General features: G+C 36.2%; 3 protein-coding genes across 4 annotated transcripts; all 3 read left to right on the top strand.

The window, feature by feature from the left end:
• The first annotated feature begins 20 nt into the window (after positions 1-20).
• naa40 (N-alpha-acetyltransferase 40, NatD catalytic subunit) lies at positions 21-6,871 on the top strand. The gene is made up of 8 exons (XM_051115848.1): positions 21-396; positions 2,095-2,190; positions 2,278-2,330; positions 2,463-2,558; positions 2,984-3,142; positions 5,316-5,399; positions 5,501-5,578; positions 5,770-6,871. The coding sequence occupies exons 1-8, from the start codon at positions 391-393 to the stop codon at positions 5,912-5,914; spliced, it is 717 nt and encodes a 238-aa protein (XP_050971805.1). The 5' UTR covers positions 21-390; the 3' UTR covers positions 5,915-6,871.
• Positions 6,872-8,192: 1,321 nt separating this feature from the next.
• On the top strand, positions 8,193-16,715 carry b3gat3 (beta-1,3-glucuronyltransferase 3 (glucuronosyltransferase I)). The gene is made up of 5 exons (XM_051116064.1): positions 8,193-8,702; positions 8,790-8,949; positions 11,985-12,339; positions 12,704-12,994; positions 15,688-16,715. The coding sequence occupies exons 1-5, from the start codon at positions 8,615-8,617 to the stop codon at positions 15,784-15,786; spliced, it is 993 nt and encodes a 330-aa protein (XP_050972021.1). The 5' UTR covers positions 8,193-8,614; the 3' UTR covers positions 15,787-16,715.
• A 3,033-nt stretch (positions 16,716-19,748) lies between these two features.
• Positions 19,749-23,514, top strand: sb:cb1058 (uncharacterized protein LOC394209 homolog). Of its 2 annotated transcripts, none has more exons than XM_051115130.1 (3): positions 19,749-19,896; positions 21,418-22,072; positions 23,257-23,514. In XM_051115130.1, exons 2-3 carry the CDS (start codon positions 21,461-21,463, stop codon positions 23,410-23,412), a joined length of 768 nt encoding a protein of 255 aa, XP_050971087.1. In that variant the 5' UTR covers positions 19,749-19,896; positions 21,418-21,460; the 3' UTR covers positions 23,413-23,514. The 2 variants fall into 2 exon arrangements, with proteins under 2 accessions (XP_050971087.1, XP_050971086.1); XM_051115129.1 differs by lacking the exon at positions 19,749-19,896 and adding an exon at positions 20,967-21,294.
• Positions 23,515-26,988: the final 3,474 nt, after the last annotated feature.

The raw sequence follows: 26,988 nt of genomic DNA, 5'->3' as shown, positions 1-26,988 counted from the left end.
CCTTAACCCCAAACCCTATGTCGTCATTTCCCCAAGACTCAGCGGCTAATGCCCAGTGCTGCTGAGAGGGAAAGAAAGAGTGAAGAGAGGGAGGGAGGAAAGGAGAAGGAGATAAAGAAAGGGAGAGTAGAGCGCGGAAATTTCGTCCCCGCTTCTTGGCGCGAATCTGGCAGGAAAAAATAAAAGCGACCAGCAGTCGCTAGTCGCTTTATAGAATATTGCTTTTTAAGCTACCATCCCTCGAGCTCTTGTGTTACTGCAGACTAGCTCGCTCGTTAGCATTTTTAACATTCTTTACCACAGACCACATCTCATCTTCAGATCTCTAACTTCTGTAAAGCATTTTAGAGTGCAGTAGTCGCGTCAAGGTGGTCGTATAAAATCTGCACAATGGGGGTGAGTTTGTCTGTCCATGTTGTGTGTTGTTAGCTCTGCTCTTATTTTGGTTTTGATAAATGCGTGCGGCAATTTAAACAAAGACTGATGGAAGCAAACCATTCTCCCCGGAAAGAGTGTATAATGTGTGTGTGATAGAGGTAAACGCGGAACTCGTGAATAACGAGGGGGTGCTGGTGAGAATTTGCTGATTTAAAGATGCTCAGGTCCCGAATGCATTCTCGTAGTGTCCATCCGAGTACACAAATGTCCACCTCAAACGGTTTGTGGTTCATTTCAGGTGCCTCGTCGACTGCGCCATTTCTTTAACACTAAGCACAATAACACTGATACATTAAACACGGCAAACTGTTGCTGTTTTCGTTAGACTGCCTGTTTTGTCAGTTTCCAAGAGGCTAATGCTTTAAAGTCAGTCGAGGAGCTGGTGAGATATGGGTATAATGTGTGAACCGTTTGTTTGAGCTCCTCGTCCAGGCTTTTAATTAGCACGATGCCAGCAGCCACCGCGAGATCAAATCTCCTCACGACAGCAGCATTGCTTAGTCGCTCGGGTTTAAATCATATATTTATGTGTGGCGTTAGTGAGCTTCATGTACAGAGCCCGCCGCCGTCAAGCCCTTAGAAAAACTGTTCATCTCCACGTGCTTTGTGCTCTCAGCACCTGTTTCCTGCTTCTTGCCATCGATATACCTGGAGCTAAAGAGAGGCTTTTTTTGTGCCTCCAGCTAGATAATTGCTCCTGGTGTATTTTATTGATAACACAGAATATAAATCTTAAAAGCAGGCTTTACACCCTCAGATTTATGTAAATACCTTTATCTTAAAGTGTCCAAAACTGTGTCACTACCCCCATGCAGTCGCATGTATGAGAGAAAGACATGCATAAACTTGATTATATGAGAAATTTTGAAGGCAGCATTAATGTTTCCTTGCAATGGGTGTGTGTATATTGACCGAGGTGATTAGGTGGACAATATTTGGCCTTTTTCAAATGTGTTTTTAAGCTGTGAAAATGCTATTTTGGCAAAATTGTAGTAAATATTTGTTGTCAAATAAATCATGTTGTAAAATAAGTGTTTAGTTCCACAGTTTCGTTTGCTAGGTCTCATTTGATATGATGTCCATACTATAAAAATGCTTTATTTTGCTTTCTTTTAATTTAATCAAAAACTTTCATTATATTGTAGGCAAAGCAATTTGAGTGACACGTTGAATTTCTCATTTGAAATTGATTTAGGATGTTCCAGAGCATCTTGTGCTTGATTGATTAATGAATTTCCTCTTAATTTTTTTTTTGTCATAACATGTAGTTAAGTTTTTCAAAATCCTAAAACTTCAAGATAAAAGAATAACCCAGGTTTTCAAAATCTAAGATTTTTTGCTGTCACATTTCTTTAAACCTTTTTTTATACATTACAGATTTTCAAAGCAGCTTCCACTGTAATTATAAAAAGTTATGAAATATCTTTAAATTCAGCTTTAAAGCATCTCTATAGAATACAACAGTGTCATTTATCAGCTCAGTGTAGATGAATTGTTTATTCAACTGAGAACCCACTGTATTTATATTTTACTGGCCACCCTTTCTTTCCCAGTGCAGGATTCAAGGTTGTAATATAAAGTGCAAATAATTAAGACTTTTTTTCAGTCTTCATCTGAGCATAGCGTTTGACTGTGTGTGTTTCCATTACCATTCAGAGAAAATCAAACAGAGCAAAAGAGAAAAAGCAGAGAAGACTGGAAGAACGGGCAGCTATGGATGCAGTGTGTGCTAAAGTGGAAGCAGCCAATAAGGTATGCGTTATTGAGAACATCCGAAAGAAACCTTTTCAACATATGCACACTTGTCTGCGTTGTTAATGTTCTTATGGATTTTTACAGCTTGAAGATCCTCTGTCTGCAATGCCAGTGTTCAAAAAGTATGACAGAAATGGGTACGCTATCCTTAACGTTTCCCCTTTGACAGATGTGACGTATGCTGCCTGTACAATGGTGAACAGATCATTTCTTCTTCTTCTTTTATTTAAATCCAGTACTAATATTGTGAATGTCTGAATCGGTCACAGGCTTAACCTGGGGATTGAGTGTAAACGGGTAACTGCATTGAGTCCAGATACAGTGGAGTGGGCCTATGAGTTGACTAGAGCCAACATGCAGACGCTGTAGGTATTGAGCAAGTCAACATGTGGGGTAATCCAACATCCCATATTGTTACTGCTTTAGATGTTTATGCTTTATTTGTCTATTTCTAGTGTCTGGCATTTTGATTATTAACGGATACATGTTAGCTTTTTGTATTCCATTGACATTCAGATAGAGGTTTTGGGTTGAATGGAAGTCAGTTAGTGTTAAAATTTAAAGTTATAGTTCACCCAAAAATTAAAATTGTCATTTACTCACCCTCATGTCATTCCAAGGCTGTACTGCTGAATAAAAGTCAGTGGGCTTCTTTAATACAGATAATACAGTATTGGAATGACCTGAGGGCAAGTAAATGACGACAGATTTTTCATTTTGGGTCAACTGTCTCTTTAAAACTGAAGGACTTTGCAACAGTTGGTTATTTTGTTACATTATGTTTTGGCAGATATGAACAGAGTGAGTGGGGATGGAAGGAGAGAGAGAAAAGAGAGGAGATGAAGGATGAGAGAGCGTGGTATCTCCTGGCCCGTGATGCTGACTCCACACCTTTAGCATTTTCCCACTTTCGATTTGATGTGGAGTGTGGAGATGAGGTTTTATATTGGTAATGTTGTTTTAATTCTAACTAAACACATAGGACAGCCATGAATTTCTCTTTGGGAATTATTAAAAATCTATTTATTTGTTCGGAATGCACAACGTTTCTGTACCATATTGGTTACCGACTGACAATAGAATTTTTTTAAATGTATTGATATTGGACCTTTAATTGTTCATGCTCATTTTTCCCCATTTGTTTTTTTTACACATTTGCCATCAACTATCTCACATTTAGTCTATAAAAACAAGAAATTAATAACATTTTTAGAAAATCTCAAAATGAACATCCATTTGTTAATATAATGTATATTATAATGTTAAAATACCTATATTAAAGGGATAGTTGACCCAAAAATGAAAATTCTGTCATTAATTACTCACCCTCATGTCATTCCAAACCCGTAAGACCTTTGTTCATCTTCAGAACACAAATTAAGATTTTTTTGATGAAATGTCCTTACAATCTTTCTGGGCCTTGAACATGGTAGTTGCGTTGCTGTCTTTGCAGGGTCAGAAAGCTCTCAGATTTCATTAAAAATATCTTAAAATCTTAGTTCACCCCAAAAATGAAAATTAGACAGTTATTTACTCGCCCTCACGGCATCTTAGGTGTCTGTGACTTCCTTCTTTTAGACAAATCCAGTTATATTAAAAAATGCCCTGGCTCTTTCAGGCTTTATCATGGCAATAGGCGGGTGTTTCTTTTTAACAGGTCAAATCAAGTCCAATAAAGTGCATCCATCCATAATAAAAAGTGCCTCGCACAGCTCCAGGGGCTGAATAAATGCCTCCTGTAGTGAATCGATGCCCTTTTTTTTTGTAAGAAAAATATCCATATTCAAAATATAAAAATCACTTTAATCTAGCTTGTGCTCACTGTTGTACACGGAAGCAGCTCTGGGTGGAGGGCGGATGACATGGGACGTCGGCGTTGCACACGTGCCGGTGAGTCTCACAAAAAACGACGGTTGTTTACAGGAGCAAAGGAAGCATAGTTTCCTTACTTCAGCAAAGAAAAACAAGTCTCCACTTGGCTTACAACGAAATCCTCCAACATTCTTCTTTACAAATCCACGTTTTGTGCTTCTAATTCATGACCGATGTGTTGTTTTGATCTCTCCTCACGTTCGTCACTTCTGATGCATGCGCAACACCAACGTCATCCGCCCAGAGCTGCTTCCGTGTGCAACAGTGAGCGCAAGCAAGATTAAAGTGATTGTTGTTTTTTAAATATGGATATTTTTCCTACAAAAACACATCTATTCACTAAAAAAGCTTGAAAAGACCCAGGACATTTTTTTTTCTTAATACAACTATGATTGAATTCGTCTGAAAGAAGGAAGTCATACACACCTAGGATGGCAGTTAATAATGAGATCATTTTCATTTTTTGGGTGAACTATCCCTTTGCGTTGCGAAAATGAACAAAGGTCTTATGGCTTTGAAACGACATGAAGTTAATTAATGAGTTTTTAAATTTAGACTGAACTATTCCTTTAAAAATATATATATATATATTTTTTTTAATTATAGTTTAGGGGTTTTTAAATGTATTTTGATGGTATTTTATAGAATTGATCATGTGACCCTGGACCACAAAACCAGTTATAAGTGTCCTTTTTTTAAAAAAAAAATTGAATTAATCTTAAAGCTGAATAAAAACCATTATCAGTGTATGGTTGGTTAGGATAGGACAATATTTGGCTGAGATACAACTATTTGAAAATCTGAAATCTGAGGGTGCAAATAAAAAACTAAATCGCGTTTATAGTTGTCCAAATGACGTTCTTAGCAATGCCTTTTAATAATCAAAAATTAAGTTTTGATATATTTACAGTAGGAAATTTACAAAGTATCTTCATGAAACATGATCTTTACTTAATTCCTAATGATTTTTGGCATAAGAGGAAAATTATTTTCCCCATACAATGTATTATTTATTGCTACAAATATAGCAACCCTGGTTTTGTGAAAACTTTTGGCTTGTTAATACCTGCCAGAATTGTAATATTGTGCAAGCCTGACTACCTTCATTGTACACGTTGTGTAAGTGGGAAGGTGTCTGTCTGGCATGTTATTTTTGCAATGTGTGACTTCATTGATTCTGCTTCATATAAGACGCATGACCTCAAGAGATTGCTGTTTGTATCTGACTGACTCTAATGATGTCTCCTCAGTTATGAAGTTCAGTTGGAGAGTAAAGTCAGACGGAAAGGCCTGGGGAAATTTCTCATCCAAATCCTTCAGCTTATCGCCAACAGGTACGACAACAAACACAGCGTTCCATGAATTTTATTCTGTGTAGCATTTTTGCCAAATCTCATGAATCTCTCTCTTTTTGTCCCTTTGTGTCTTTCCTCAGCACACAAATGAAAAAGGTCATGCTGACAGTATTTAAACACAATCACGGTGCTTACCAGTTCTTTAGGGAGGCTTTACAGTAAGTCACAGCCTTCTGGACTCACGCATTCACCACTTCCTCACTGTGTGAAATTCCTGTTCCTCTTCTGAATACAGGCCTCTATATTCGCCGAAACGCTCAATGATGGCAGTTGCCATAGCAACAATTGCCTGCTATGCTTATTCAGTGTTAAAATATGACTTCACCAACGGCCGTCCTCTTCCTTTCAGGTTCGAGATTGACGAAACGTCACCCAGTATGTCCGGTTGCTGTGGAGAAGACTGCTCCTATGAGATTCTGAGCCGGAGAACAAAGTACGGCGAGGCCTCGGGACACGCGCACGGGGGCGGCCACTGTGGGGGCTGCTGCCATTAAGAGCGAGCCTTCCTCTGTTGTTTCAGAGCTTCCTCATCCTCATTCCCTACCCTGCTCTATCACCCTCATTAGAAAGCCCTTAAAACAGTCCCTCCTGCCCTTGATCAGCATTGAAACCCCCTCTATGCTTGCTCTTGGTTTTTAACTTAAAAAGCTCATTCACCATTTCACATAGTAAGCGACATTTTCAGTCTCATCAAGGTTTGAATGACAACAGAATGGCAGTGAAGGCCACTGTGAGCCAAATGTAACCTTTTTCACCTCAGGTATGAGCATGGTGAGGCTCAACTGTACGTCTTTGCATTCTATTCAGATGCAAAAGAGCCTGCATTTTATTTTCCTGCAGAAAGTGTGTCTGTCATCAGCTGTTTTAATACCATAGTGTGCGAATGCAGGTGTTGGTCACAGTGGTTATTACAGCCATTTCAACCTGTACCACTTTTCAGGGTAAATGTATTTTAACTAAAAGCTGACGTTTGCTTATCACTTCAAGAAACTGAATACAACAAAATCTGTACTGTTTATAATTAGTAGTCACTGAACCTAGACTGTCTCAGGTCATTCAACTTGTAAGAAAATGTTTTATAACAGCTGTATTGGGGAATTGGTGGATGAGGACTATGTTGATGTTTGATTTCATACAGGGGTTGGCATGTTAGCTGCGGTGGACCTTTAGTGTAGAAATATGCTTTCATTTTAGTTTTTTTTTTATCATAACATTCTTTTATCATGTCATTACTGTATATTTCCATTTTTTTTCTTCTTTGTATATAATCCGTTTGCCATGTACATTTTATTTGCCTTCAAAGACATTGGAAAAATGATATACAAAACTTAAAACAGTTTGAGAGATGAGTGTTTCTGTCTTGTGCTCTCTTGTTAAACTGAAATGAAAGGTCATTCCAGCTTTATGTGTTTGATTTGTATGCAACAAATAAAGGAATCTTGTTTGACTTATTGAAGTTCAATCATGTTTTAACATTGTGTTTCAAATTAATCTTGTATAAACCATTCTTAACTGTTTAGCTTTTCTCCCAAATGATTGGTACATCATAAGCCACGAAAAAAAAAAACCTTTTAGTCTTAAGAAAGGCTGCTTTGTTCTTTGGAGTCCTTTGAACTTCATATTAAAGGATATCAACTGCATTACTCATTTTAAAGAACCTAAAAGAAATGTAGAAATGTACACTTTCTGTTATAAAAGTTAGGGGTTATTACATTTTTATAGAATCTTTTATGCTCGGCAAAGCTGGATTTTTAAATTAATAACACAGTAAAACAGGAATAATGTGAAATATTATTACAATTAAAAATAAAGTGTTTCTGTTCAAATTTGTTTTAAAATGTAATTTATTCCTGTGATAGTAAAGCTGAATTTTCAGTAGCCATTACTCCAAATCATTCTGATTTGGTTTTCATAAAACAAGTGTTGTATCCGTTTTGCAAACAGTTGTGCTGCTTAATATATTGTTGATACATTTTTTAAGACTCTTTAATGATTTTTTCAAATATAACAATGCAATAGTCTTTCATTATTTGGTCAGTTTAATGAATTTTTGCTAAATAAAATTATTAATTTCTTCTTTGGCCTGTAGCATAGATAGACAGCAACAATACTTGTTTCCGTGCTCTACCAGAAATGCTCATATGGAGCTTTATGTGTATTTTCTCATTAAATTAAATCAGAAATTCAGAGATGTATTTTAAACACTGTCCACCTTTTTATTCAACACAGAATAAAAATGCTGAGATTTATGGGTTATGGGTGAGACTTCCTGTTCATTAGCTGCTATATGGAAATAAAGAGAACAATAACAACGTGCCACTTATAAAACTGTTCGTACTACAAACCGATGTGTTCATAATTAAGATAATACATTAAAATATTATGGTAAGACACACCAATTTGCAATATCAAGCAGCAAAACGAGCTGTTTTGTACAACTAAAAATAGCTGGACGTGGATGAGACCGGAAGCCGAACCCATTAAATTTGGCCGCGCCCACTCTTACGTGCAGAAAAGGGTGGTTTCAGAATTTTTATATTCAAGTTAGATGAGTTTTAAAAGTTTTGGCTCTTTCAATAACAGGTTAAAATAAAAAAAGTTGACAAATCTGCTGTTTCACTAGTGCTTTTTAAGTATTTCTTGTAGTGGCGGCTATTTATTTTATTTTATTTTTTGACAGTTAAAGGGTTAAAATGTCCCTTAACGTGATACAGAAGTTAGAGGGCGGAACTATGGGTTATTTCCATGTTTCGGGAGATCACTGATCGTGTTGCACACTGTAAGCGGAAGTTGTTGGTAGTGCGCAGTGGATGAATGGGCTGGCTGTACATAGTGCACATCACTAGTATGCACAGAGACGCATAACGCTATCTGTAATATACACAATGAAGAGACCGGAAAGGATTTATTCATCTCAGCTTTAAATTTACGCACATCATTGAGTGTAATATAGTCAAATGCATTAGTGTAACCGGACATTCATATATACATACTGCAACTGAACCCTTTAAAATCAAGATATCTAGTCTTTTGTAACTGGATGCACTGGAAGTATTTGCTAATCTGCATACCATCTCTTATTTTTCTCACCAAGCTATAGTCGTGGTTGTTATAATGCATTCACATGGGTTGTCTCCATGATCAGCGGTTTCTTCGTCCTCCATCAGTGTTGATTTCAGCATCAGCAGGTCATCATGAGGATGAGACTGAAGCTGAAGACTGTGTTTGTCCTGTACTTCATGGTGTCACTACTAGGACTCATCTATGCGCTGATGCAGTTGGGTAAGGCTGGAATTACTATCGTCAATAACATGTTCATTCAATCTTGAATCACTCACTGTTGACCACGACATTGATTGTTGTGTGCAGGTCAGCGCTGTGACTGCAGAGATCATGACATGTCGAGAGATGTGCAGATCTCTCAGCTGAGAGGAGAGCTGCAGAAGCTGCAGGAGCACATCAAAACATCAGAGCTGTCAAAGAAGAATGATGTGCCCAAAATTTTTGTGATAACTCCCACATATGCAAGGTGCGTAGGCAGCTTTTGCAACATTCCAGTGGTGCAGGAATGTCGTTCATTCAGAATGTTTTGTTGAGGGAAAATTAAATGCTTGCATAGCAGCAAATGAATAGAGGGTTTGCACTTACGTCGCGATTCGGTCAGTTACCCGGATGCGCGGCCATATTGGCGATACTCCGATGTAAACAACAGCATGGATTGCACCGTTAACGTAGCACTGAATATGTTGTTCCGCTAATTTATGCTGTTTAAACCACGGAAAAAACGTGTGGAAGCTGCTAAATCATATAGAGAAGAACTTACTAAGCAGGATATTTTGACAATATTTTGACAAACTAAAGTAAGTATAAATTAACATATTAGACTAATATTTGAGTGGATAATGATAAGAACAAGCACTAATGTTACGATTTTTCCGCTGGAAATCCTGGTTCAGTTTTGCCAACCACAAACGCCTACTTTCCTCTCCTTGATTTGTTAAAACCTTTTGCAGTCTATAGTACTCCAAATGTTTTTCCCAGTCCGACTGATTAGTACAGTTCATTTAGCTTCTGTTTAACAAATCTGACCTACAAGCGATGACTTGAATGTTTACAGTTAGTTAGTTCACGAAACGCGTTTTGAACACGTACAAATCGGTTAACAACTCATCAGTTAACCTAAGATCCTTCTATTTCAGACATTTTTGATTCATAATGAGTTTAGCATGCAAAACCCTCTCCAGACAAGAGATGTAATGTTTAATTAAGCTTAAATATGATTTGCATTGCTTTAAACTAACTTTATATTCCAAAATATTTTAGCTCAGCGGTGGCTGCAAAAAACTTAACTAAGACAAAGGAAATATAAATACCATTAGTAATAAAACATAATCAAATAAAAAATAGCAATCTTTGCCTACGTAAGACTACTTTATTGGAATGTTTAAAACATGATTTAAAACATCTTACTTTTAACATGGAAGTAAGCCGTTTTCTGTGAATGTGCAAGACTTTCGGTTAGGGAAATAGTGAGAAGAATAACAAAGTGCAGTGAATGGTAAAACGGTTTGCACTACAAAGTAGTGTGTTCATAATTGAGATAATACATTAAAATAATATGGTAAGACACAAAACAGCAAAACAAGCTGTTTTGTACAGTTAAAAATAGCTGGAAGTGAATAAGACTGGAAGCCTCGCATACAAAATTTACAAAATTTACGTTGGACTTTGGGATGTCAGCATCCATTTGATATAATTACGCTATAACATTAACGAATCACTGATTAACTAATTCTTTGCAACGTACTGTTCAAAAGAAGTAAATTATTTAAATGAGACAGATTTTACTATAATCTACCTGCTGTCTGTTTCTGTAGTGTGCAGGTGTGTGTATACATATAAAAAAGTGAAGAGCAATCATTATGCAGTATGCAAATACTGATTACAGTTACATTTTGAATAGTAAACATTCTAAGGAGCCGTTCACACAGAACACATTTTTGCATTTCACTGTGATGCTTTTGCATTTATTGTAAGCATGTCCTAGACAAACATGTTTGAGAGGTGAGTGGCCACAATCTAACTACAGTGAGAGAATAAATTAAAGGGATAGTTCACCCAAAAAGTACAATTGTGTCTAGGGATGCACCGAAACGTATCGGCCGAAATGCTTGCGCGTTTTGTCAGTAAAGCCGGTTCTGTAATCAGCGGTAAATGCCATCAGGTGCGTGATTTCACGTTGAGCCGTATATACTACACACAGCCGTTGTTCACTGACGAGCTGCGCAAATCCATGTTCATTATCAGTGTGAATTTGCGCAGCTCGTCAGTGAACAACGGCTGTGTGTAGTATATACGGCTCAACGTGAAATCACGCACCTGATGGCATTTACCGCTGATTACAGAACCGGCTTTACTGACAAAACGCGCAAGCATTTCGGCCGATACGTTTCGGTGCATCCCTAGTGTCAGTAATTACCTACCCTCATGTTGTTCATCTTCGGGAACACAAATTAAGATATTTTTAATGAAATCCAAGAGCTTTCTGACCCTGCATAGACAGCAACACAACTACCACGTTCAAGGCCCAGAAAGGTAGAAAGGACAACATGGAAATAGTCCATGTGACATCAGTGGTTCAACCGTAATGTTATGACACTACAAGATAAATAAATAAATAAGTATAAATAAATAGGTAACTACTTTATTACTACTTTCTGTTGTACAAAAGGTGGAGCTCAAGTCAAAAGAAGTTAAAAACAAGAATGCATCTCTAAGCCTTGTGCTTTTCTGTTGCACTGCCCTGCATCTAATTTTTTACCCAAAATTCGTTTAAATGGCCCCCTAGACATTAAAAGATTCGTTTACTTCCAAAATAAAAATTTACTTACCCCAATGTCATCCTAGAATTTTTTTTTTTCTCAGTCGAAAAGAAATTTTCCAAAACATTCCAGGATTTTTCTCCATATAGTGGACTTCAATGGGAGCCAATGGGTTGATGGTCCAAATTGCAGTTTCAAAATGCTCTACAAGACCCAGCTGAGGAATAAAGGTCTTATCTAGCCAAACAATCTGTCATTTTCGAAAAAATATACATTTATATACTTTTTAACCACAAATGCTCATCTTGCACTTGCTCAACCTCATGCATTACGCAGTCTCGATGGAGAGGTCACGCGAGATGTTTGCAGAAGTACTGACACAGTGATTACAAAACGAACATGTAAAGAAAGTGGCAACAATTTGCACCTTTAACCGACTGATCCCCATTAAAGTCCACTATATGGAGAAAAATCCTGGAATGTTTTCCTCAAAAACCTTAATTTTTTTTCAGTTGAAGAAAGAAAGACATAAACATCTTGGATGACGTAGGGGTGAGTAAATTATCAGGACTTTTTTTTCTTTTTTTTTCTGAAAGTGAACTAACCCTTTAAAGTATCTCCAAAATGAGGTTGAATGAAGTTTCCATGTTTCGTGGCTAAGAATAAAAATACTTTAAGGAATGTCATCCGAAACTATCTGAAATGTGATCTTGCTCTTTCTCCCTCTTCATCCTCTCTCCAGACTGGTGCAGAAAGCTGAGCTCACTCGTTTGTCTCACACCTTCCTCCATGTTCCTCAGCTGCACTGGATCGTGGTGGAGGACGCTCCTCAGCCAACTCCACTCGTTACAGACTTCCTGGCAGCATCTGGCTTGACCTACACCCATCTACACAAGCTGACCCCCAAAGACAGGAAGCTGCAGGAGGGAGATCCCAGCTGGCTGAAGCCTCGGGGTGCTGAGCAGAGGAATGAGGGTCTGCGCTGGCTCAGGGAGATGGGAGCTGCTGCTAAGGGAAAGGAAGCAGCTGGCCTCGAGGAGGCCGTGGTGTACTTTGCTGATGATGACAATACATACAGCCTGCAGCTTTTTGAAGAGGTGAGGGTTTTTAATGGTTAAATATTTTGTGGTTGGTAAGATTTTTTTTTTATGTTTTTGAAAAAAGGTCTTTTATGCTCATCATGTGTACAAGTTGTTACGCATTGTTATGGTAGAATTGCTGTGAATTGCATGAGATCATTTTGAATCATTCCATGGGAGTTCACTGGTTAAACCTCCAGGTGGAGCTGTGCTTCGGGTGTATTGAGGTGTAACAGATGTGTCAGATGTTCTCTTTTGGAGATCTAATACACGTTGTGTCTGTACATAGTCTTTGCCTATGAACATTTTAGCAGGTGGTGTTTCTTTGTCATTATCTAACACTTTTTTTTCCCATCCACATCCCGCTTCCTATCCCTTTTAGATGCGGTACACGTACCGTGTCTCTGTTTGGCCTGTGGGTCTGGTGGGTGGGATGAAGTTTGAACGGCCCGTGGTGGAGGATGGGAAGGTTGTGCGTTTCCACACTGGCTGGCGTCCTAATCGCCCGTTCCCCATCGACATGGCTGGTTTTGCCGTGTCCCTGAGATTGGTACTGACCAATCCCCAAGCACGGTTTGACGGTGATGCTCAGATGGGCTTCCTGGAAAGTAGCTTCCTTCAGAACCTGGTTACTATGGACGACCTTGAACCCAAAGCAGACCTCTGCACCAAGGTAGCTGCTTTATTCTGCACCTAGTGTTTAGTGATTACCAGCTTTTTTGCATATTTAAAGAGTTTGTTCACCCAAAAATGAAAATTCTGTCATTAATTACTCACTCTCATGTCGTGACTCAACCCTTTCGTTCATCTTCAGAACACAAATTAAGGTATTTTTGATGAAATCCAAGAACTTTCTGTCCCTGTATGCATTGTGGAACTCTTGTGAATGCGTTTTAAAGACTGACGAGAAGGAATTGTTGAATAAAGTTGTTATTTTTGTTTTCTTTATGCACAAAAAGAGTCCTCGTAGCTTCATAAAATTAAGGTTGAACAACTGATGTCACATGGGCTATTTTAACGATGTCCTTACTACCGTTCTGGGACTTGAACGTGTCAGTTGCATTGCTATCTATGCAGGGTCAGAAAGCTCTCGGATTTCATCCAAAATATCTTAATTTGTGTTCCGAAGATAAACAAAAGTCTTACAGGTTTGGAACAACAGGAGGGTGAGTAATTAATGACAGAATTTTCATTTTTGGGTGAACTATTCTTAGATAATGCAACATGACATCATCTTTTTAGTGAGGTTTCGGTTTATTAAGCCTTATAAAAATATAAAAATTAGTTGTGTTGTCATGCAGGAACAAGAAATACTTCTGTTCAACAGAGACTGAGCTATAAAACTTTAAAATGAACAGTTCTCTATAAATGTCAGTATATAAAAATTGTCATTATATTATTTCGACCACATATTATTTTCTCTTATATAAGCAAAAGAATGTCAGAGTAACACTTTTCCATACTAAGAAAACCTTTTTTTGTATGTTCACATTAATTTAATTAATTGTTAGTTTAGAAGTATATACAGTTGAAGTCAAAAGTTTACATACACCTTGCAGGATTTGCAAAATGATAATTATTTTACCAAAATAAGAGGGATCACACAAAATGCATGTTCATTTTTTATTTAGTACTGACCTGAATAAGATAAAAGACATTTACATATAATCCAAAAGAGAAAATAATAGTTGAATTTATAAAAATGACCCCGTTCAAAAGTTTACATACACTTGATTATTAATACTGTGTTGTTACCTGAATAATCCACAGCTGTGTTTTTTTTGTTAGTTAGTTTTTTTTTGTGTGTGTGTGTTTAGTGATAGTTGTTCATGAGTCCCTTGTTTGTCCTGAACAGTTAAACTGCCTGCTGTTTTTCAGAAAAATCCTTCAGGTCACACAAATTCTTTGGTTTTTCAGCAAATTTGTGTGTTTGAACCCTTTCCAACAATGACTGACTGATTTTGAAATCCATCTTTTCACAAAAAGTACATTTAAAGAATCTTTTATAGAATTTTATGTACACTTTGTTTTATAATTGCTTTATTTAAAATGTTTGTATTGTGTACTACTGCATTGTTTTTAATGTATAATCTTTGTTTGCTATGAAATAGCCTATGAAGCTGATGTGACAATAAACTTAAAATCAAATCAAAATTGATCTTTTCACACTGAAGACATCTGAAGGACTCATGTGCAACTATTACAGAAGGTTCAAACGCTCACTGATGCTCCATAAGGAGAAACCATGCATTAAGAGCCAGGGGGTGAAAACTTTTGAACATGTACATTTTTCTTATTTTTTGTTTACAATGCCCTTCAGAAGCTACAGAAGATGCTGACATGTTTTCCAGAAGCCAAAATAAGTTAAATTTACCCTGAGTGTAAATTTAGCCTGTGGCTCTTAATGCATTTTTGCATTTTTATTCTGATGCATCAGTGAGTGTTTGAACCTTCTGTAATAGTTTCAGTCCCTCAGTTGTCATCAGTGTGAAAAGATGGATCTCAAAATCATACATTCATTGTTGGAAAGGGTTCAAATACAGAAAAACCAAATAATTTGTGGGACCTGCAAGATTCAGGACAAACAAGGGACTCATGAACAACTATCACTTAAAAAAAAAAAACTGTGGATCATTCAGGTAACAACACAGTATTAAGAATCAAGCATATGTAAACTTTCAATGGGTCATTTTTAGAAATTCAACTATTATTTTCTCATGTGGACTATATGTAAACATATTTTATGGTATCTTTGTCAGGTCGGTACTAAATTAAAAATAACATGCATTTTGTGTGATCCCTCTTATTTAGCAGATTCCGCAAGGTGTACGTATATTTTAATATTAGGTTCAGTTTGCCGTTTTTTTCAGTTAGCTGACAAGGTGACATTTTAAATTTTCACTTTTTCATTTAATATTTAGATTTTTTTTATTTCAGTGTTATTGAAATTTAAACAAAAATGTTTTTAGCAGTTTTAGTTAACAACAACAACACTGCTTACCACATCGTGATCAGTCATGTAATAATGCAAGAAACGAATGAGATTTAAGAGCTATGTTAAATAGGAGGGAATCCACTTTCTTTGAAAGCAGATTTGTGCTCATTTGTACTCGTGCAGGTTTGTGCTTTCTAACCTCCATGACCTATTTCTCTGAATTGTTATTCGGTAATTTCACTGAATTACATTTCAAATTCTTGTGCGGACAATTAAGTTTAAAATCCACCTCATGAAATGAAAGGGAGCCATTAGTTAAAGTCTTAATTTTGCCCAACCTTTTTTTGGAATGACACAAGGGTGAGTAAACAATGACTTTTTTTGGGGTCATCTATTACTTTTACTATTAAAATAATTTTCCTCTTGCTCAGGTGCTGGTGTGGCACACCCGAACTGAGAAGCCAAAAATGAAGAGGGAGGACGCTTTGCAAAAGCAAGGGTTGGGTTCAGATCCGGATGTGGAGGTGTGAGCACCACCTCTTCAGAACATGCCTGAACTTCACCAAACATCAACACGTCCATTGTGCCAAACAGATCCTCTCATTTATGTGGCAAGAGGTGAAATTGTAATGTAGAAAAGAGACTGAAAATTAGATTTCTGAGCCACACACCAAAGGAATGAGGAAACAGTGATGAATGCAGGGATAAAAAGTGCAAGAGGCAGGAGCGAAGGAACCTGCGGCCTAAAAGAAAATGGAGGTCTATAAATCATTGCGCATCCCATAAACCATCCTTACCATTAGTACACTTGAACACTATTTAAAGAGAATTTTACATATGGTATCAATAAATAAGATGAGCTTGTATTTATAGATTAGAATTGTATAGTGGGAGGTTTGCTTGGAATATATTTATAATGTGAACTCATTATGTCTATGCTGTCCATGTATCTGTCTGTACTTGTCTTCACTTAAAGTCTTAAAGTCTTAGATTGTTTTTTCTCCTCACGGATAAATGGAGGATATGAATAGGTCAGATATGGTGTCTATTTATGCCATTAACGATCTTCGTAGAATCACAATGCTGTGCTTATCTTTAATCCAGTTGTTACGTGGCATTGGTAAAGCTTCAGGTAACAGAGGGTAAAGTACAGATGATGTCAATTGACCCTGTGAAACAAAGGGTGAAATTATTTAAAGAATGTGAAAACATTGAGTTCTTTTGCACATCATCATACTGGTGGTAGATAGCGCAAGAATGTAGCGTACAAGTTCGGTTTCAGCACAGTTTGTCAGATTCCATGCGCTGGGAGAGTTTTCTATTTTATTGCTCTTGAAATCTACATGTTTTACTAAATCTGAATGTTAAGAATCTAAGGATGCAAAGATGCCAAAAGAAAGTTAAAGTGAATTGAATTGGCCACAACTTAGTTGAATAGAGTTTAGATTTTTAAGAATAACCTTTAAACTATTAAAGACAGATGAGGTTGTTCTTCTTGAGGTTGTTATATGATTTTGTTGAAGCCATTAGTCAGCATTATTTCTACTTATTTTTAAATTATCATGTGGTATTAACAGTGGGATTCCTGGTGAAAAAAAATACATTACCCATGATTCTCCAATGTATCGTAACTGTATTGCCTACATGGTAGAGTCAGTCTCCCTACACTGTAAAAAATAAAAAACACAATTTGTTGAGTCAGCTTAAAATAATTTGTTACCCTGCTGTCTTAAAATTTTAAGTTCAGTCAACTAAAATAAGTTTATTCAACTTGAAATGTTAAGTTGTACTAAGTAACAACTTAGATGTTTGTGTTTGCTAAACTTAACAGATGGGTAAATAACCCAACTGCCTTAATATTTTAAGTTGATACAAATCAAATATCTAGGTTGTCACTTAGTATAATTTAACATTTTAAGTTGCAGAAACTTTTTTTTTGAGTTAACTGAATTTAAAATTTTAAGGCAGCCAGGTCACAAATTATTTTAAGTTGACTGAACAAATTGTTTTTTTTTTACAGTGTACTCTCACAAACGATTAAAATATTTGTGTATATATGTACATTTTGCAATAAATGTAAAATATGTTGTTTCTTATAACCAACATCTTCCTGTAGCTCAAACAGTAGAGCATGGTGCTAGCAATGCCAAGGTTATGGATTTTGATTCCCAGCAAGAACTAATGAAATGTAAATGCAGTGTAAGTTGCTTTGGATAAAAACATCTGCCAAATGCATCAATTTAAATCTTTAAATCAGTAGTTTTATATTTCTCCATCTTTCCCTCATTAAATCTGTCAAGTACTCAGTTTTGTTCCTTTGTTTTGTTGTATCAAATCAAAGTTTATAATGCCGTGATTTATCATGTAGCTGATTGGTTTTGTTCATGTTTATAACAAAATACTCTTTAAAATACCTGTAGAAAAAATACAGCAGAAAAGTGGACAGGCACTGTTTCACTCAATTGGAATGACAGGAAACAAGGCTTTGCCAAGCCAGCATTTGGTTTGTCTTGACTTTTAATTCTACTTCCTTAGATTTCAAGGTGACATATAATGAAAATCTGACTTTTACTTTCCAGTTCATGACAGTTAGGGTATGTTGAAAAACTCCCATCTCATGTTCTCCCTCAACTTCAAAAGCGCCCTATATCGCTGTTTTACGTTTTTAGTTAAGGGTGTTTGATCTTTTTTACACTTTGCAAAGACTGGGTCGGAACTTCTGCAATGTGGTAGGATGAGGGAGAAAATACGATTGGAGTTTTTTTGACATACCCTAACTGTCTTGAGCTAGAATACACAGAGTTCAAGGACTGCAAGGCAAGACGAGCATTTGAGAATAAAAAATATTTAAGTTGTATTTTTTTTTAATGAAAATAACCGATTATTTCGCTAGATAAGACCCTCCTTCCTCGGCTGGGATACTTTATAACCGCATTTGGTATTGATATATAAAAAAAAAATTTCACCCTCAGATTCCCGATATTCAAATATATAAATATTGTCCTATCCTCACCAACCATAAATCTCAATATCAAAAACTTGAACTTGGTTTAGTCTTGTTGTAGGTATCTGAACTAACTGTGTGAAAAAATATTTACTTAAGTTGATTAAGTTCACTGGACAACCTATTTTTAAAAATAATTTGCAAGAACACATTATTGCTCATTGTATGAATCATGGAGTCAATGAAGCTGCCAGCACCCTAAGCATGAGCACTACTCTTCTGCACAGTGGTAAACTCAAAACTTTTTCTAATCTCCAAACCTCTTCTAAATCTCAAAAACAACTCACCATTACACATACAAGAACTCAAATATGTAATTTAAAAACTTAAAATGACCATTTTTGTCAACATATTTCCCGCATTTTCAGTTAGTTGTGTCAACAAAAAAGATTAACGTAGTCCCAACACAAAATAATTAAGCTCAATGAATTTTACAAATTTAAGTGGACTGAACATAATAGAAATAAGTTAGGTAAGAACATTTTAAGAATTTAGTTGTTTCTGCTCATTTTAACCAAGTGATTTGAACAAGCATTAAAACTCCTTTTTTGAGCATATGTCACAGCTCTCTTTTGTCGTAAACAAAAGAATTTGTCATTGCTAGATATTTTTCTCAGGTGTTTTTGAATGGCATGTCTAATAAAAAGCCATCCTGAGCCGACAAATTCATCCTGACCTTTTTACGACTTTGCTGATCTTTCACCATCTATGAATACGATGCCAGATGAGCCCTAGAAACCGCAAGGAATGAACAACCAGTCAGTACTCCCTCTTTATAATGACTCAATCCTGTAAATCCAGCATCCTGTGTCCTCTAAACCACACACACATAGGCAATCACACCTGTGAAACAGCTGTTTTTTGTATATCCTGGGGAGGGGGGTGTCGCCACTGGGCAATGACCTTAACTCTTCTTCAGACGGTTTTCTATTTGGAGAGATTTGGTTTTATAAAAACAGAGAATTTGTTGTTGTTTAAACAGTTTTAAACAGCAATGAGTTTTTAGACATCACTCCGACGTACAATTACATGCACTTTCTTAAGTGTTACCCTGTAGTAGACACTTAGTCTCAAAGGCCACACCTAATGTTTCCAAGCATGCATTGCAATCATGCTCTTTCCAACTCTATCACTGTCACTTTTGTATTTTGAGACCCCTATTTATGTATTCCAACATCAGTTAGAGAAAAAAATGTGTGAATGAGCAGTATTCCTTTTGGAAATGGAAATCCCTCACAGTATATCATGTTCCCACCCACTGAATAATCCCCAAAACACATGTACAAATCCTGCTCAGGTGAGTCAATTCCTCCCTTGATATTTCTTGGCAACACAAGGCAACCACGTTTGCAACTTTACAACTTATGCAGTCAAAGTTTGATACTGCTTGTGATTGTAGGTTTGAATTGTCTGATACTCAGTATTTGTATTTTTTGTAGGCTGCTTCTCTGCTTCAGTTAATTAAATGAAACAGAAACCAATAAAGAGAGAGAGCAAGAGAGGTAGGAGAGGTATGAGTGTGCTTGAATGACGACAGGTTCAGACAGTGTGACGATTGTGTGTGTCAAAGTAAGGTGAGTTGGACCTAGAACACAGAGAGCGAGTGAGAGCAGAGTCACGCGAAAACAGCTAGAAGGTAAGTCACTCAACGTCCACTGCTCTTGGTTTTGTTTTTGTATTACATGTATGTTTATTGTTGTTAATCAGTTTTTTTCTAAAATGTATGTTTTTTTTATGTTTGTTTTCTTTAAACGTATGAATATTTTTACGATTAAAATGAAGCAACCTTGAGATTCTGTAATGAGAGTTTACACATACATAGCAATCAATATAGGAAAATATAGCTTTTTTATGACTGAATTATCATTTACAATACCATATTGTATATACTCTGAACACTGTGTTAATTGGTTCCTTTTCTTTAAACAGCAAAACTTTTACTAAAAACAATTTGAATTTTATAACACCTGCAATGAGTACTACACCATTAACACTGACCTAACATTTCCAAATAATTGGAGTCTTCACTATAGCATCTAAATTAAAATGTTTTTCATTATATCATGTATCATAAAATCCTAAAAACTGTATGTTCCCATACTGTATATGCAAATTATGGGCTTAACTATGATAAAAAAAAAAAATTCAAAAAACAGACGCAGCTCTTATTTTTCATTTGTAGTTCAGCTATTTGTGACCCTGGACCACAAAACTGGTCGTAAGGGTCAGCTTTTTTGAAACTGAGATTTATACATCATCTGAAATCTGAATAAATAATATTTCTACTGATGTATGGTTTGTTAGAATAGAAAAATATTTGGCCAAGACACAACTATTTGAAAATCTGGAATCTGAGGGTGCAAAAAATCACATTATTGAGAAAATCGCCTTTAAAGTTGTCCAAAAAAGTTTTTAGCACTGCATATTGCTATTCAAAAAAAGTTTTTATATATTTACGGAAGGGAAATTTAAAAATATCTTCATGGAACATGATCTTTACTTAATATCCTAATGATTTTTGCCATAAAAGAAAAATCTATCATTTTGATACTATGTATATTTGGTACTTAAGACTGGTTTTATGGTCCAGTGTCAAATTTGTGAAACATTCCACCTTAATGTACGTCCTAATATGAATAATATAAAAAACATGCAATAACAAGTGTTTAGATCTCTGTGCAATGTGACATAATTATGAGATTTTAAGTCACAGTCATCTGTTTTGGCACCAGCTGCAGTTCCAGCATGACCAACCGGAGTCAAAGTCAATGACAGGCTGGAGTTCATCTTATCATGAAGTCATAAAGCAGAGAGTAGTCTGTCATTTTAGGAGACATACTGTTCCTAAATAGAAACTTCTGATAGGCTGTATACACACAGAATGAACTTTGAACAGTGTGCCTATGATGACGTGACTGATAAACACACATTAATGCGGGATGGAGGGCAGAGATAAACCTCAGGCCACGCAGATTTAATTTCGACAGTAGCCCTGAGGAAGCCTGCAGCTTTTCTTCTTCTTTGGTTTGATTGTGTAAGGAATATTTTTTGTGAATGCTCTCATGACAAATGGCTGATCTTTTCCCAACGTTTTTAACAGATGACCACCATCATACGTCAAAGTCACATGTTTCCTTCTTCCTTCCTTCCTCTTTAGATTGCAAAGACTGGATTAACATCTCTCCTGAGTTCACAAGACCATGACTATCGGCAGGAGCTCCAAAAAGTTCAAGGCCCCTCGTTCTCCTCCTTTCCTGGACAAGGCTAATGGATTCTATGGGCGCTTGGATGAGATATTTGGAGACGATGTACAGATGGAGGGGAAGACCACAGAAGAGCAGATAGCAACCTTAAACCAGAGCTGCCGAGACAATAGCACAGCTCCAGGATGGATAGAAGAGGATGACCATGTGGCTGATTTTAACCAGGGTATGATGGAAGACGATGGGACCACTTTACTAGAGAGAAAGCCCAGCAGACTGAGTCGCCGCTGGAACAGGATGAGCTCCAGGAAGGCAAAATATGACAAATTTACCTTAGAGAAAGACCTTGGTAATGAGACCAACAAGCCCATCTCTGTAGATCCAAACTCAGATGTGCCACCAGCAACCCTGGGAAAAAGCAAAAAAACAGAACCAGCACTGGTCCATTTCTCTGTGAGGGAACACGCTGATGACCAGATTCTGATATCAGGGAAGAAGCATGGAAAAGGGGAAATGGAAAACGCAAGAAAAGAGAAGAAGACAGAAGGCAAACTGAATGGAGAGTCAATGGAAGTTGTGAAGAGGAACACTCTCAAGAATTATCGCAAGGTGAGATTTTGTTGTTAGTTCAATTTGAAAAATCCCGGAACCGGAATCGAATGACGTTCGTTTTTTTTTTTTTTGGCGGTTCTCAGGCTTATTCCTCCGCCGAAATACTGTTCTAAAAATAGCCAACCCTGACTGCAATACTTGTTCATTGTCTCCGCCGCAACTGATCTTTTTGGTGAATAAAAACATTCGCGCAAGCAGCGTAGTTCGAAAGAATGAATCTAATGAGTCGGCTCTTTTTTAGTGAATCAAACACAAGCATCTTAAAATTAGATTATGTAGTTAATGACTGGTTGTTCACATAACATCATATAGATAAAGACGCAGATGAAGCGTTTGGCAGTGGTATTTTATAAATATTGGAAAAATTAAATGTGTTCCCATATTTTCGTTTGCTTAGTAGCGTAGCTACTGGCGTTTAATATAAATAATGGTTTATCCCACCTTAAAAATTGCAGTCTAAACACCACTTTTCAAATTTTGCTTGATTATAATTCCATTGTGAATTAATCCGAACAGAACTATAACCTTCAGTGCCCCTTGCATCATCCCAGTATCTAATTACAATATTTAACTCCTAAGGAGTTAATATTACTTGGAAGGTCACTTGAGAAGGCAGGGCTTTGGTTATTCTGTAACCATCTACGGTTTGGAGAAGGAAGATATTTTAGTGAGGCATCTGGGGTAAAGTTCCCTTTCTGCACTGTGCAGAAATAAGCAGTCTTTTATTTCTGCTTGGGTCCATCACCCCGTAAGTTTACATTTGCCGCAATGTACCATTGTTGTTTCTCCTTGTTCATCTCTGCACCCTACCTAAGCAGTAATAGCTTCATGTATATCCTTACTCCCGCCGCCTTGTTATTAGTCTTTCTTGATCCAACTATCAGTTTTCTGTTTGCACTTATATGGTGAGAGAACAGACGCAAGTGATACAGGAACAACAACTCTTTTCAGTCACGGATACAAGGTGACCTTGGTTAGAGGAATGTCTGCAAATAACCAAACAACCCTGTCACCTCCATTCTATGTCCTCTAGTTCAGTTAATAAGGGCACATTCTTTCTCTGTCAGAGCAATGACCCCATAGAACTGAACAAACATCTTACTAATTAACAGTAGTGTATGTTCATACATAAAGGGTGTTTTTTCTGTAGAAAAATTGATTGTCATTTTTCTACTTTTTAGGCCATGGACAGAGCTTTACGTCGAGGATGGGAGACTTTCGTTGCCAATCTGTATAGTGTGACACTGACACCTATATCATCAACCTCTTCTTCTTCATCCACCCCATCAGACAAAACTGAAATGAACAGGAATCGTGTTTTAGCAGAACTCAGATAACAGTCAAACACACTGACTTGTAGTTTCAAATTGACGAGTAATTCCATTTATTAATTTAAATGTGCTCAAATATTTAATATGCATTGTTGTTCTTGCATAAAACTGATAGCCACTGATCTTGTTTTAAACTGATCGTTATGTAACCTGAAATGTAAGGTCAATATTTAAACTTTTTATCAGTGTATAAATGTTATCACAGTGCTAAGAGGCGTCCACCTGATCTTTGCTCCTTTGCGGGGAAACATGAGGCCTGTATTATCCAGTATGGAAAACCCTTTTTATTTGATGTGATAATGATTTTGAGCTGTGAACAGTAGCAGAGTTCCTGTACTTTGACCATGAACATGTATTACTGGTTATGTACCAAAGAGTTAACTCTTAAAGACAAAAGACTGGGAGCTCATGAATATTTAAAAAAAAATGTCATCAACAGGTAACATCACTGGCAGTGAAGTAAAGAACTGAGCCAAGAGATGAAGTGAAGATGGCTTTTGTGTTCTTGGGACTTATTTATCTTATATAACTTACTTGCTGAACCTAGTTTCCAGCCATGTAGAATTTTTTTTGTCTTATTTTATCTGCATTGTGACATCGAAACAATGGTAATAATAAAAAGGAAAAGTGAGGAAAAAAAACTGTGTTGCTTGATTCTGTTTTCTGTACAGGCAAAAATATATTTTTTGTGACCAAAATATACATAAATATACAACAAATATATGTTGTAAACAGTGAAGCTCAATGAAATATATTTTTTATACAGAAAATATATTTAGTTTCAACTCTCATATACCAAAATATATTTCAAAATGTATTTCAGGGCAAGAAAATACATTTCTAATCTAAAGTGGCAAATATGTATGAAATATTTATGGAAAAAAAACAACAACATTAGTAATGATTTTAAAATGCTTATTCTTTTTATTATTTATATTATTTTATAAGTTCACTCTATAATGGAATTGTATTCAAATGCATTATATGTTCAAGCATGTTATAGACATCAAATAATTTTTTTTTCAAAAGTGACATACCTGAAAGAGTTTCCTTGGATTAAAATGTAAAGTGCAAAATATATTTTACACTGTTTTTAAAATATATATATATTTAAATATATGTATTTTTATGTTTAAAATATATTATTAAAAAACATACAAAAATAGGAAAAAAGTACATGTTCGTAGAAAATATAAATACGAAAAATCTGAATCATGTTTTAGCAAATATATATATTTTTATTTTTTTTTATATATTAAAAATTTGATATATACTGTATTTCCACATAGATTTGAAAAACAAAAAAACAAAAAAAAAAAAACAGTATGCTATTCTTATCATGGCAAAAGAGTCAGGAGAGAAATGTTGAACATTGTGGTCGATCTAGTTCATTCATCACACTGGTAATGGAAGGTCATGTCAGACGCATTTCATTGTGGGATACTATTATATCCCATCCTGTGGGTTCTTATTAATACTGGACAGTTTGACAAATAGGGTAGGTCACCTGGGTAATCGATGCATAATGAAAATGAGCACACTATGCACCGTATACATACGTAGCTTTGCTCTTTTGAGTCTGATGTAGGCCTACCCTTGTATCGGTGCAGATATGATGCCATCTAGTGGAAAATGTGAAACTTAAAAAATGACAATTATGATTTTCATCTACTTTGCCTATCAAAGCAACAAGGAACAAAACATTCTGCAGCTGTATTTATGTGATACTCGCATACGTGTGTTTTATGTTAAGATTGCTTTATACATTACTGTGCTTCTCAGTGCCTGTGCATTTGTTATTTTTGCTATGTAGAATGTGTATTACATGCACTAGAATAATGTATGTTCTTACATACATTTTGTGTAGTTACAGTTTGTTATTTTAGTACATTTTAATTCACAATGAATTTTGGCGCTTTTAATGTAATCCAGCAACCTCATTGGTTGTTTGTAAAATGGGCGTGGATTTTACGTGACAAGAATAAAAGGCGCCGAGACCTTCACTTCGTCCATTTTGCCGCAGCTTCTTCTTTGGTAAGACGTTTCGCTATATTTATGTTAACTGTAACGTGGTGGTTTTACGTTTTATTTCACCTTTTTGTACAAAGGGTTGTTAAGTTATATTTATATATGTCTTTTCTTTCTTAGTATGCGTTTAAAGGTTTTTTTAGTCCTTACGCCATTAGTAGGCAACTTCTGGATGTTTCCATTCCGTTGGCCCGAGAGCCTCTGATTTTTATCTAAAGCCATCCTGGCTTACTTTTTGCTGTTATTTGAAATCTTCCTACTATTATCAAAGTCTACTCGTTATTCTAGCGCAATTAAAGCATATTTATTACCGGTTTGCTTTTTTAAGGCTTTGGCGAGATCTCTCAATGATGATAACTTTCACAGACCTGTACTGAAATACTGTGATTGCACTTTATTAATCTGAAGAGAGACTGACTGAATTTCGCATCTTTTGCGTTAAGAATTGCATATTACGTGTTCTCGAGCCTTCAAATGCAAACACGTGTCTTAACTAGAGCTTTTACTTTTGCAGGCATGGCGAAGACGACGAGCGTGACGTGCATGGGCTCATGGGAAGGTAAGGGTGTATTTATAATGCTTTTCTTAAACCATGCGTGAAAATCAGTTGATACTGATTTGTTTTTTGGACAGTTTCGTATTTGAATGAATATCCACTTACATTAATGTTACTTTAAGCACAGCTCCTTGAGTGTGCAAAACTGTATTTGCATTATTGGATGCGTTTTACGTGCTAATTTGTGCCAGTGGACCTGGTATTAAGAATTTCAATTAGCTGGAATAGTAAGATTTTTAAAGCAGCTTGAACTGATACAGTCCATCTTTACTGTATAAATGTGTATCATCCTTAATATAGAACTAGTTTAAGTAGAGATCTTACTTCTATGGGTTAGGCCTGAATTATGGTCTACCAAACCCATGCAGCATTTGTGTGCTGAGTGCATGAATTGGCATCCAGTGCTACTGTGATGACTTATGAATTCTCTCTTCCTGAATTGCTTTGATGTAACTGTTCTAAACTGAGTAGCATTGGACATCTAGCACACCTTGCTGAGTGTTTTTGTTAGATTTAATCCGGTTTGTAAGTGTGTGTGGACTTATAAAAAGCACTTGTTTTGCAGTTCCCATCCAATCTTGTGGAACAAGGAGACAGAGACCTGTTAAATTCAAGGTAAGCTCTTCAAGTGTTAAGGGTTGTCCTTTTAAGACTGAACATTTAAATGATGATTTTCAAAGACAAGCATATGTCTGAATTCCAGTGATGTTTGACTTTTTATTCTGATATAGTCCAGGTGACTGGACTCCAGTCTAGTCACCCCCTTATAGCAGTTTTTAATTGTTCTGTTTTATCTCAAGGGCACCTTCTCATGAACTGACATGATGACCATGGAATGTGTTGGTAAGCAGTTTTTCAAATTCAATGTCTCAAACCTGTATTGTCTGAAATAACTTGTGGTTTTTTTTTTTTTTTTTTTTTTTTTTTTTTTAAACTGAACAACATTTGTCATATGGCATTCTAGTCATCCAAGGATGATCAGAGCGTTTGACACTACA

This window comes from Labeo rohita, chromosome 7, assembly GCF_022985175.1.
Source record: "Labeo rohita strain BAU-BD-2019 chromosome 7, IGBB_LRoh.1.0, whole genome shotgun sequence".
NCBI classification, from domain to species: Eukaryota; Metazoa; Chordata; class Actinopteri; order Cypriniformes; family Cyprinidae; genus Labeo; species Labeo rohita.
This window is presented reverse-complemented; position numbering and strand designations above follow the sequence as displayed.